We start from the raw sequence: 12981 nt of genomic DNA on the forward strand, positions 1-12981 counted from the left end.
TATCACAGACAGTCTGATGAATATATACTGATGTTTAAACATAGCTTTCCATACTGCATCTCCTGTAATACACATTCGAATATTAATCCCATTAGTAAATGGTCCAGTTTGATCATGTTGACTGTTGATTCTTAACTTTCAGCCACTAGATGGAGCCAGAGCTCTTGGAATAGAAATACAAATTGCTTCTCTCCATCTCTCTCCTTCCCTCTCTGCCCTCGGCCTGACCTGCAGACAGGAGTCTGGTTGGTCATAAATTTGTCGTTTGTTTGTGTGTTTTTCTACTTCTCTCTGTCCTGCGGCTGCTGTGCTCGCAGAGAGCAGCGAGAGGTCAGCCAACAGCGATCGCTCTTAGAGAGAGAGAGAGAGAGAGAGAGTGTGTGTGAGAGATGCGGTGAAGTGAAGTGTTTGAGGGATATTGTATTGCCAGAGGTCCCTGAGGTGTATCTGAGTGTATTTATTTCTCTCTCTCTCTGTATGCTTGTGCTTGTAGATGTGTTTATCTCTGTGTGTTTTCTGCTTGCTTTTAGTCGTGCATCAGACAGCCAGGACAATGTTTTATTGTTGTGTGTCTGTTAGTTTTGCAAGTGTTTCTTCCCAGTCGGCCTGTCTTGGCCAGGACGCTCCTATCACACAGATTTTTCATCTCAATGACACATTTCCTGATTAAATAAAAGTAAAAAACTCACAGATTCTGTAGGAATCTGCACAAGTTTAATCCTTAAACATGTGTTTGTGTGTTAGGTACTACCCAGCGCTGCGGACGTTGGAACAGCTGGAGCACACGTGTCTTCCCCGGGCGGGTCAGTACCGCTTCTGCTCCATCATGGCAGAAAACATCCCCAAGCTGAGGACACAGATCCGGGACACAGCCATGACACAGCTGAGAGACTTCCTGGAGAGCATCCGGAAACACTCTGACAAGATAGGAGAGACGGCCATCAAACAGGTACACAGTCGCACGTAAACACACATACAGAGACACGCAATCAACTGATAATATAGTTCATTGCTATGCTCTCAAAGAGTAGACAACAGAACTTTGTATTTAAGGGTTTGTATTAATGTGTCGATTGGTGGAGGTGAAGGTGAAGGTGGACGGATCTATGGACACGGTCCCACACACTCAAAACAGTTTCCCAGGTTTACTGAGGTCTCCTAGGGGCAGCTGTAGCTCAGGAGGTAGAGCGGCTCGTCCACTTATCAGAAGGTCGTTGGTTTGATCCTCGGCTCCTCCAGTCTGCATGTTGAAGTGTCCCTGGACAAGATATTGAACCACAAATTGCCCCAAGTGTATCATCGGTTTGTGCATTTACCATTAACTGTCTTGCCAGATCCCGTATCCCATCACAGCTGACTAAAGTGATGGATTTTGCAACTTGTTATAAAACCAGACTAAAAGTCCAACTAAGGCTGATGGGAATACTTTTTATTTTTTGCAAAAACCAAAACCATAAACCAAAGTTTTGGACAAATTTGAATTATGACCTGATGATTGAGCTTGACGAAAAGTCACTTAAAGATCACTAAAGTTCTTACAGTTCATCCTGTGGAGCCTGAGAACTTCTGAACAAGATTTCATGCCAATCTGATATTTCGCAACAACAGAAATATCAGCCTGTTGGTGGGTAGAGAAAAACATCAGTTCACCAATTTCAGCAGGATAAATAATCTGAGAACTGCGAATGTCTGTATGAAATGTGAAGGCAATCAATCCAAGTATTGCGTTGTTATCCCTTTAGCCACACCGCTAACATGGCTAAAAATAGATTTATAAGTGAAAGCAGAAATGCAGCACACACTCGGTGTCTTTGTGCTCGTCATCCAAACTGTCAGCTTTGCCTCGTTCATGTTCTGTCACACTTTCTCGCTGGTGTGTCGCTGAAAGCGTTCAGTATTAATCATGATGCATTTGGACGAGGTTGAGAGGAACCACTGCGGCTTGAGCTATGAGCTGACAAAGGTGAAATTTTACACATCCCTTCACAAGAAATCATCTCTGTGTGTGTGTGTGAGACTACCTGCTTTACCTGTGTGCGTTAACATCAGTGCACTTTTCTGTGTGTGTGTGTTCGTTGATAAGGACTGCGCACTGTAACTGGCTTGTCTATCTGCCCTCACACCACCATTGGTTTTTGTTCTCCAACATGTCTTTCTCTCTCTGTCTGTTAATCAGAAGCAGGTTCCCTGTGTGTGTGTGTGTGTGTGTGTGTGTGTGTGTGTGTGTGTGTGTGTGTGTCTGTGTGTGTGTGTGTGTGTGTGTGTGTGTGTGTGTGTGTGTGTGTGTGTGTGTGTCTTGCTCTGTGGTTCCGCTGCCAGTAAACAAGCATGTAGGCGCTGCAGGAGACGCCGTGGCTTGTCAGTGAACGTGCACACACTGACACATGAACCCCCTCACAGTGCGCACACACACATGCAGAGACCCGGCTTTTCAGCACTTACCTCATTGTTTTTTTTTTTTTTTTTTTTTTTTTTTTTTTGTACTCCAAGGCCAAGGAAGTTATATATGAGTTTGTCTGTTTGTGTGTGTTTTTGTGTTCTCCTGTGGTATCCATAGCTCAAAGTGAGGCCTCTTGTTTATTTGTGTGCCTCCATTATTTGGGGAATGTTGTTCCTTGGGAATTGCAGGATGAAGGAGGGGTGGGATGGGAATGAGGAAGGAGCGGTTGACGACAGACAGATGAGCGGATGGAGACTTGGAGAAAAGTGGCTGCACAGTCGTTTGTTTACTGAAGTCTAATCATGACTTCCTCTATTAATACTTGTAGACTTTGACATTCAGAAAATAAATGCTGAATCATCAAACTGGCTCATAACGAAATGCCAAAAACTAAATCTTAGGGAAATACTGAATCATTTCATTTCACTCTACAGTCGGACCATGGGTAGGAAGTAAATGTCAATGATATTAAGAAACTGTATATTATTACGTCAGTGGCCTTTTCAAATGAATTTATGTTGGCTGAGGATGTTCATTGCTGCATTTATTATTTGTTATGGCTGAATATACACTCACTACTACAATCTCTGCAGTCACCACATCTCAACTTAGTGGAGCACCTGTGGGATGAGGTGGCACGGCAGCATGAATGTAAAGTCAACCATGATTTCTCCAAGAGCCAGTGCAAAGATTAGTTGAGTCGTTGTCAAATTCCAGCCTCTCTCAGTTTTAGAGAGTTGGTCGCAAGAAACAAACAATTTAAAGTTGTCATTTTTCAGGAAATGGCATTTTTTTCTGTCATTTTATGATGACTTGATAATGAAAATAACAAATAATCATTGTACAGGTATACACCAGGTAACAGCTTCTTTAACCCATCATTTGGCATTAGGGAGCAGATTTCAGCCCAAAAACCAACAATAATGGAATAAGATTTATGTGTTGGTTTGACCTCTAGATGTCACTAGAGGATCAGTTCTTACTCTTAATTGAAAACACTGCTGCTTCTGGTTGAGCAGTGAGAGAAACATAACCAGTGCAGGTCATAGGGGTCTCTGGATGATTTCATGAGTATGAAAGTGATATGAATCAGTAATCTATGACTTCCACAGTCACCAATGTCAACGCCATTGGGAGGTGTTGATATGGCACGGCGCTCTCTAAACACTACATCAGGGATTATCTTTTGGAAGAATGATCCCGTCCCTCCTTGTTGCATCTATGACGAGGAGGATATATTGGTTCTTCCATTCATTTGCCTCCGATGTTTTTGGTTAAGCATTATTTTTTTTACCTTAAACAGGGAGGCAAATTGAAACTATGGTGAGGCACGGTCACTAAAAAGTCCAGGAAATGTAGAAGAATTTGTCTACAGATGACCGATTTACGCAGCACAAGCGCTCTCCACGTATCACTCCACAGCCACAGGGTGGAAACCCTTCGGTGACCCCCTCAGGTGGGGGGTCCTCGGCCCGCAATTTGAGAATCACTGGTGTAGAAAATCCACTTGCAGTCACTGAAGAAGCTAACCGCTAACTCCTCTAACCACTAATTACGAGGGAGATTATGGAAACCCCAGTGGTCCAGCAGTCCTGATACTGATACTGGGATTATGTTGTTGTATCAAATGTTTGGCTCGGAGCGCTCGCGCTCAGTCGGAAACCTTGTAAGTGTGTGTGTGTGTGTGTGTGTGTGTGTGTGTGTGTGTGTGTGTGTGTGTGTGGATGAAGAAATTAGAAGTTCTTGTTTCTCTCCTTTCCTTTGTCCCTCATTCACCCTTTCTTTTTTCTGCCTCTCCATCTCCTTCTCTCTCAGACAGTGTGTCTCTCTGGTGTGCTCTGTTCCAAATTAGCTCTAACTCTCTGTACCCAGCCGTCGTTACAGCTCCCTCCACCAAGGATGTGAAAATAAATAGATCTGGGGAAAGAGGAGGAGGAGGAGGGGATGGAGGGAGGAGATGGAGGAGAGCAGAGGGCTTACAATGGAGCTATTGTCTGCTGCCACATGCTCATAGAAGAAGAAGAAGGGGAAAAAGGGAGGATGAGGGGCAGAAGGGATGGGGGGAGGAAGATGGGTAAAGAAGACGAAAGTGAAGTGGGAGGAGAAGGAAACAGAAAAGAGGAGAGGTAAGATGAGGGAAGGAGATGGGAGAGAAGAGGACAACAGGGAGGAACAAGATGAAGAAAATGATGGTCAAAGCTAAGGAGAGAAAGGAGAACGATTGGAAAGAGGGAAGAGGAGGAAGAACCGAAGGAGTGGAGATACCATGTAATGAAAAGAGGAGGACAGGGAAGTAAAGACAAGGAGCAAGGGGGAGGAGATGAGAGGGATGACGGAGGAGGATAGCAGAGTACAGGAAGAGGAAGAGAGAAGAAGAAGAAGACAAAGAAAGTGGATGATGAAGGAGAAAACAGAAAGGAGCAGGTGTGTGGAGGAAGAGAGGATAAGAAAGAGGAAATGAGGCCGTGTTCAGACATTAAGCTGAACCTGGATCATCGTCAGGTTTATGCACAAAAACAACAGTGACGTTCTGGCCATCCATCCATCCATCCATCCATCCATCCATCCATCCATCCATCCATCCATCCATCCATCCATCCATCCATCCTCCCCTCAAGGACTTTGTGGTTCTCTGACGCTTCGTCATGATTACAACGATCTCTAGAATCTCTCGCTTACTTGAATATCAACCTGTTGAAACGACTAACGCCGTGTTTCATGAAAGGACAGTCTCAGGATAAAAAAAAAAAGCCTTTCTGAAAAAGAGGAAGAAAGGACGGATGGAAACATGGATGAGTGGAGGAGAAGCAGAGTGAGACAAGATACAGTAGAAGGATTAAACAAAAAAAAGGAAATAGGAGAAGAATCTTTAACCAGAATTGTCTCCAAATGTCTTTGTCATTCTTTCATGACTCTCCCGTCTTTTGTCGTTTCCCTCTTTCCATCTTTCTCTGTCACATCACATTTCCGCTCTTTCTCTCAAGATGTCCGTCTCTGTCTTTCCACTCTTTCCATCTCCTCATCTTTCCAGCTACCTCCCTTCCTCCTTCCTTCTCCTCTTTTTTTTTTTTTTTTCCAGTTTCTCTTATTAACGCTCAGCGAAGGATGAGTTCAGAGCTTCTGCTGTGTATTTGGTAGTTTTACACACACACACACACACACACACGTGCACACACACAGTTGCACACACAGTCGCACACACTAATGGGAAACAGATTGTTGGGCCTGTGAAGTGGAAGAAGATTGATTACCTGTATCTTGTTACTGAACACACACATGCGTGCGCGTGCAGCTCGGGTGGCGGAGGGCACACGCTGGGTCGGTGTATTGAACCATCACAGGGAAAACTAAAATAGACTGTTATAGGTCGCTGTGTCAGTCACTCCGCTTGTGTGTGTGTGTGTGTGTGTGTGTGTTGTCTGCCGAATAATGCTCCACAGTTCACTGCCATCGGACACCATTATTTCTGGCTGGGGGTCGGCCTGCCAAAAAGTCATCTATAGAAGGGATGTCCCAGTCAGGTTTCTGCCCCTGATCTTGATCCGAGTTATTTGATATGAATTAAATCTATTTTTATTTTTACTACATAATACAGCTGTGCAGTGTACTTTGAGTTCAGCTCTGACTGTTTTTTTAATACTGATGCAAACGCTGAACTTCTACCTTTTTGTATCTTTAACAAAACAATAATATGTAAAATGCAAAACAAAGCTCTTTTTAAATTAACCAAAATAAATAACTTCTGAAACACGTCAGTGTTTAAAATCTTAACACAAAGCGTCTACAAGTCCCAAATTTTTCCAGATTTCTTGGTCAGTGAACGATTAAATAAGAGTAAAAATCCGACCGAGAATTCAACCCCAACTCTCAGTAGTTGACAGTTTTCAGCACTGGATGATACATTTTGTGCCAGAACTCCAACAGGACTGAGGTTTTACATCCAGACTTTCTCTTGAGCATCACACACAGAAATCTGTCCTCACCAGTATCACCATAACTCAGTCTGGCTGACACACAACTCCCTGTAGAACTAAAACTTGTTGTTCTTGCACTTTGGAGGTGCTGATATGCAGATTCTGTTTCAGCCAGCAGAGTTGTTCCCCACTGTTTCCAGTCTTTATGCTAATCTTTAAACTTAAACTAGCTTTATATTTAACGGACAGATGTTAGAGCGATGTATCTCACTCTCAGCGAGAAAGTCCATTTCTTAAATTGTCAAATTATTCTAAACTTTTCCAAAAGTTGCTCCACTTATGTTGCTTTCTGTTGCACATTTTTCAGGGTTGCTTCTTCGTGTTACAAAAACCTGGTGTGTCAATAAATGTTTAAGAAGATCTTACAGACATTAAACACTTCATGAAGTTTGGCTCTTATCATCTTCTAAGATACAACAGATTCAGCTCATGAATGTTTTGTCACTTGTTGTTAGAAGGTTTGTTCAGATCTTTTATTTTTAATTAGTGGCTCGTTTTTTCAGGAAACAATTAGCAATTTATTTTCAGCAATAATTACTTTTGTAAGTAACAAAGTACGTTTCCCAGAAGTTCTTCTAAACTTCAAATCTACACTGTCACAGTTGTGACCTTCCCACAGTAAACAGCCTGTTTAAACCACTTGTCAACAAACAGATCACAGTAACTTTTTCTCTTTCACTTGCAATTTTTGTCATTTTCCAAGCTCACGCCGCAAACACACATAGAAGAGAACAAATCGCCTTCAAGTTTCTCAGCGGAGCCACACAGCACATATTTAACTCAGGGCTGCCTTGTGGTGTCACCACAGTGTAATGTCAGATCGTTTTGAAAATAATTAGAGTCATTTTGTCCTAAATTGATTGTAGTCTGGCTCAGAATCTGGTCCTCATCCCCAGCAGTTTGTTCTCACTTCCCCATGGGTAATTTTCATCCGTTGCCATCATCTTTTTCTCTTTTTTTTTTCTCTCTCCTCCTACTCTTTTCTCATGTTTTTCTGTTGTTGTTGTTGTTGTTGTTGCCTTTTATCTAATAGTATCTGAATTTATTCCAAGTCCCAGCAGGATTTGTAGTTTAAAATGTCTTTGATATTAAATGTTGTTAAAATCCTCGTCTTGACTCCTCATCCAGTCTTGCACTCTGACTCCTGATCCTCTCCATCACCAGTTGTGCATGAGTCATTTCTATTACTACTTTTTAACTGCCTGTAATAATCAGGTGACGTTCACCTGCCCTCACGACGTTCCTTCTCCTGAACTCGCCTTAAAGTAGTCACTGATTGGGATGTGATGTGTATGTAGGAAACCTCTTTAAGAAACTGGCCGTGCTCGCAAGCGAAAGAAACAATATTCGACTGTTTGAACAGCCATGAAATATCAGGGCGCCGGCGGCCGACGCCTTCCTGCTGGAGGGAACAAACAGACGCTCTTTGGAGGACATTCCTTGAGGAAACTTGTGGCTCTTTTCTTCTTCTGTGCCTTTTATCGTTGCACCGTTCTGATTACGATACAGCGCCACCACCGCCAACAGAAATCCACTGCATAAAATGTTGATAGAAAATTTTTGTGGAGAACTGGCAGCAGCTTTTGCCTCGTAAATGCAGGAAAAAACCCTTCTCATTCTCCATCCGCTTCTTTTTTTTTTTTTTTTTTTTCTTTTTCCCACGTTTTTTGCTCCTCTGCTCTCCCTCCTTTTCTTATGAGATTCTGTGACGCACATTCCCGCACTCGAGCTTTTCGAGTGCCACGGGGGAATGCCACCTCTGAGGAGAAACGCAACAAAAGACAGGGTTAAAAAGGTTTCTATTTGCGACAGAACTCGGTATTGTGCGCTGGCTGAAGACTGAATGGCGGTGTGAGTGCGTGTACAGTATGGCCGTAGATGCCTCGAGACACATGTACGCTTGTTGAAGAACGGTGAAGAGCCACATACAAACGCCAAGTGGGATTATTTGACGTAGGCGCTGACGTCCGTGTGACGCCCGGCCGCGCCGCGCACCGTAGGAAAGATGCTGTTCTGTGTCGTTTGCTCCTGCTCTCATGTCTGCCTTTTCATAGCTTGCTTTCTTTTGAGGTCCAGTTATGTTAATTTGTATGTGGAAAGAAAGAAAATGACCATTTGAAAGATTAGAGAGGAATGCAAAAAGTGTCGCTGACAAAACAAGGCTCTTCTCGTTTTGGAGGTCTGTGCCATTTCCTTTTTTCTTTTTTCTTTTTCTTGCATGAAGTTTCTCATAGATTAGTCTCAGCGTTTTACCTCTTCTCGGTATTTTTGAAGAGTTGAGTTTTTAGAGATTGTTTGTTACAGGTTTCTCTTTCCTCAAAAGAGTGGGCACAGCTTGGCAATTTCTGCCCCCCTCCCCCACTCGCTTCCTCCTCACCTTCTATGTAGAGGAATGAGACTTTCCACTGATTTTGTTTGTACTTATTGTCTGATATGACTCATTAGTCTTCTATGTGTGTGTATGTGTTTGTGTGTGTGTGTGCATATATGTGTGTGGGCATTAGATCAAAGATGGCATTGTGTTCTTCCAGCATCACTGATATTGTGTTCTTCCGGGTTTGTGCATATCCACCCTCTTTAAGAACACCAGTTTTTCTCATTACCGTTGTCATTAACGACTGAAATCGAGGCGCTTGAAGCCTCTGACGTATTTATTGACGTCCTCATCGACAGATTTAAGCGCTCGAGGTAGACTACGTGCTGGCGCCGGCGAGCCAAGGAAACAGAAGCCTTCACAGATTTTTTAAGTCGGATCTGGGTGTGGATGGAAAGATGAACTGAGAGGGTTTCCCCGCCATAACAAGGTTTTCCCACAGAATTATGTTATGTGAAGGGGATGCGATGTGGGAATAGAGTTCGAAGAGTTAACAGCGTTTGATGAAAATCTCGAAGAAATACATTCGTATTCACGTATTAGCAGCTTTGTTAAAAAGACTGCAAAACAAAAACATATGGGCAAATTACGGCGGCAAAAAACAACAAAACTTGACTTCAGGTATCTATGCAACAATAAACAAAGGATTCAGAAGTAGTCTTTGGCGTCTGGATACGGAACGTGATTCTGTTTTCATTTTGTTTTGGATACAAGCCTCCATTAATTTCTAACCAAAACTTCCTGCTCTCTGATTATTTTTATTTTTAGTATTCCTGATCCGACGCTGCAACAGAGGGAGAAATATACATCATTTCCCATGATACTCCTCAAATAGCGACATAGACAGGACACAGTTTGCATCAGACATTACATAGCACATTGCATTGTCCTGTGGAAAGTCTTTCCATTTCCTTCTGTCTTTGCCTCGCCTGTTTTCTGTCTGTGTATTCTGGGAAACTTCACTGATAGGATCAATGCTATATTACCTGAATGTGTCCTACATATAAAGACATATCAAGCTCTTTTAAAATTGGATTTATGTTTGAGATGAGGATTTATATTCAGTTCTCAATTTCCGCATTTAAAAAAAAAAAAAAGAAAAACATTCAACTCTGATATTTATCTTTAAATATGCACAAGTGCTACTAATGCAGCTAAACTTGGGTTAAGGTTTTGGAAAGCAGGAATATAGATCAAACAGGTAGGCTGCCCCCGTCTCCGCTTTCAAGTCCTCTGCACTAATTTTATGTGCTTTGTTTTTGGTTTCATTGACTCTTCATCCTTCCTGTTCTTCCCTTCCTGTCTTGCTCTTTTTCCCTCTGGTGTATTCTTAGGTGCTTTGGTAAATCACTTTTATAGACCATTTCCAAGGGTATTTTCATGGGACAAGGAGTGGCAGGTCTTCCTCAAAGGTCTCAACCTGTGACCTCATTGTACCACATGTAATTTTCTAAGCTTTTCCCCGAAACCGTCTCCAAAAGAAGGGAATGGGATAAATCTGAGGAATTATTGCTCAGTGTCCTACGAGGATTAACACGCCGTTTTCTTATGAGTGTTTGTGTCTGTGTGTCGCCCTTTGTCTGCTGCTGGTGTGTCTTTATTATGAAGTAGAAAAAGTTCCTCTTCCTCTGTGGCTTTTTTGAAAAGTGTTCTGGGAAATGTAGGAAGTGACTTAAGAAGAAAAACAGAGCAGGTTACAAACAAAGCTAAGCTCCAAGGGTTGAATTTGTATTTCTGTGTCGTGCTTCAGGCCCAGCTACAGCGCTCACTGGACAGCTCGGTCGCCACGCAGCCGAGGGCCCTGTTTGGCCGACGCGGCAGAAAGGAGGCGGTGGCGGCGACGGGGACGGGAACCGACAGCGACGGACAGGGCGGCAGTCCAGTGTCGGAACAGGACTCTGGCATTCTGGATGTGGAGGATGAAGAGGAGGATGATGAAGTGAGGAAACCACAGTCACACATACAAACACATGAAAGTATTGAGTGCTTCCCTTAGCTGTCGCCATTGTTCTCTTCTTCTTTCTCTAGCTATTCTTTTCGTTCTGAGGAACCATGAACCAACCCTTACTTCTCTTGCCCCTCTTACTGCTACCTAACCTTTGCCGATCGATCGCAGCCGTCCTGAACGAACCTTCGTTAGGTTTCCCCTTCAGATGGTGGGATGGACGATTCTGCTTTAAGGCCTGATAATCTGCTAATGTGACCTCAGCTTTACTTCCTTCCTGTTGCTTTTCTCTTTATTGTTTCTCCACTTTTAGTCACTTTTCTTTGATCTCTCTCAAGTGCCCCTTCTTGCCCAAGGCTCGTCTTGTCGCTCCTTCTCTTTCCTTTCCTAGCTTTCCTTCCCTTTTTCTTCTTTTCCTTTTTTCCCCCTTTAATTCCCTTTCCATAGAAATCAGCCCCGCTCTCAAGGGTGCGTTCTTCTGTCCAGTAGTCAGATGTCATTAGGGTCGTCCCAGGTGAGGTTAGGAAAGTTTGTGGTGGATGACGTTATAGTGAATTTTAGGCCCATAGCGGCACGTAGTCCACGTCGGCCACGTCGGCCAGCTGAGCCCATTGCTGAAGTTTCAGCTCACGTTAAAGGAAGCAGTTCTGAAGCCAGAAGGAAGGGTCAGATATCCCATCAGTCCTCTTCTGTTGAGGTCAATGATGCAAACAGGAATGACCAATTTGCATCATAGCAAAGCTTCTGAAGCAGTAAGTAAGTACAGTGTCTTGCTCAAGGGCTCTTTGACAGGTCATATGTTGTTTGTGGGGAACGACCACGACACCTTTCTCTTTTAAGTCTTATGTTTATAATTTACTCTAATTCTTGGAGTATATTCCGATCGACCTTTAGGAATTGACACTGCTTCAGTGTAAGCGGTCACACACTGTTCACGGACTGTTCAGAAGATGAACTTGTAGAAAATGGACACGCAGCATTGTGACATTGAACTCTTGGAGTCGTCCCTCGCGGGATCAGAGTTCCCTTGTAAGCCCTTGTTGTTCACACTCAAGGAAAGCAAAGTACAAAGAATCTGAAGAGAATAGAGCTGAACTTGTCACCCTCATGCTGCCATTCTGTTCTAAGGTCCCTGTCGTCCCTTTGGCTTATTTACGTCCTGTAACCTTAAGTCAACCTTCTTCACGGGAAGACCTTGGCTCGAACAAAGGCCTGACCCCTGCGGTCGGCAGGGTTACGACCGCGTTGGCGCCGATGGTTGGCATTGCCGCTGCCATCGGCGTCCCGTCTCCTCACGCCATCCTGCCCCTGCCATGTCTTTCCTTTTCTTCCCCTTCCCTTCATTTACAGTCGTCCCCCTGTGTCTCTGTATCCTATTTTTCTTTGCTCCCTTTGTTCTGCTATTCTTGTCCTTGGTCTTTGCCTATTTTTCCTTCTTGTCTTCTTCACCTTTTTCACCTTTATTTTCAGCTGTCTCTATCATCACTTCTCTCCCTTTTCCCAATCTTTCTTTTTTTTCCCTCCATCTGTCCTTTTCTTCTTCTTCTCTCACTCTTGTTCCCACTTTTCCCTCTTGATCCTGTTTCACTGTCATTCATCTCAAGCCTGTCATCTAAACTTTAAACCATTCATACCTGCTTATATCTGTTTGCCCTCATTGTTTCGGGACTGTGTGTGTGTGTGTGTGTGTGTGTGTGTCTGTGTGTGTGTCTGTGTGTGTGTGCGGTTACATCAAAGCTGGCATTGTGTTGCCTCTCCAATGATTTTTACAGAAAGCAAACTTTCCAGAGGGCAAGAGGGCACATGGTTTTTTGCTTTGTGTTTCTGTGTGTGTGTGTGTGTGTGTGTGTGTGTGTGCGTGCGTACATGTGTGTGTGTGTGTGTGTGTGTGTGTGTGTGTGTGTGCGCGCTAAAATTTGGTAAATTGCCACTGTGTTGTTCTCCGGAAGACAGAGGATGTGGGTAAGGAGAAAGGAATGGAATGAGGGATGGTGAAACGGAGAGATACTGTAGATGGAAAGAAAAAGAAAAAGCGGAATGAACGGCTGGTGACGCTGTCAGAAAACTTTCAGACAGAAGAATGAAGTGCTGCAGAATGATTTACTCCTCTCTCTCTCTCTCTTTGTGTCTATGTCTCTCTGTCAATTACAGTACAGTGGGCATTTGTAATATTTATAAAACTTACGATGAAAGAGTTCAGATGTTTTTATCCTCTGACATCTCCCCCCCCCCCCCCCCCCCCCCCCCC

At 43.5% G+C, this 12981-nt stretch overlaps 1 protein-coding gene across 2 annotated transcripts in view; it reads left to right on the forward strand.

Moving 5' to 3' along the window:
* The window catches only part of LOC111657239 (exocyst complex component 6B-like), a 54434-nt gene that overhangs the window by 11586 nt on the left and 29867 nt on the right, over positions 1–12981 (forward strand). For both annotated transcript variants that reach the window (XM_023409331.2, XM_023409332.2), the window contains exons 6-7: positions 745–949; positions 10539–10727. In XM_023409331.2, the coding sequence (XP_023265099.2) occupies positions 745–949; positions 10539–10727 (394 nt within the window). The remainder of the gene's footprint in view (positions 1–744; positions 950–10538; positions 10728–12981) is intronic.

This window comes from Seriola lalandi, unplaced genomic scaffold, assembly GCF_002814215.2.
Source record: "Seriola lalandi dorsalis isolate HSWRI2012SDOR001 ecotype SW California unplaced genomic scaffold, Sedor1 jcf7180002054389, whole genome shotgun sequence".
NCBI classification, from domain to species: domain Eukaryota; kingdom Metazoa; phylum Chordata; class Actinopteri; order Carangiformes; family Carangidae; genus Seriola; species Seriola lalandi.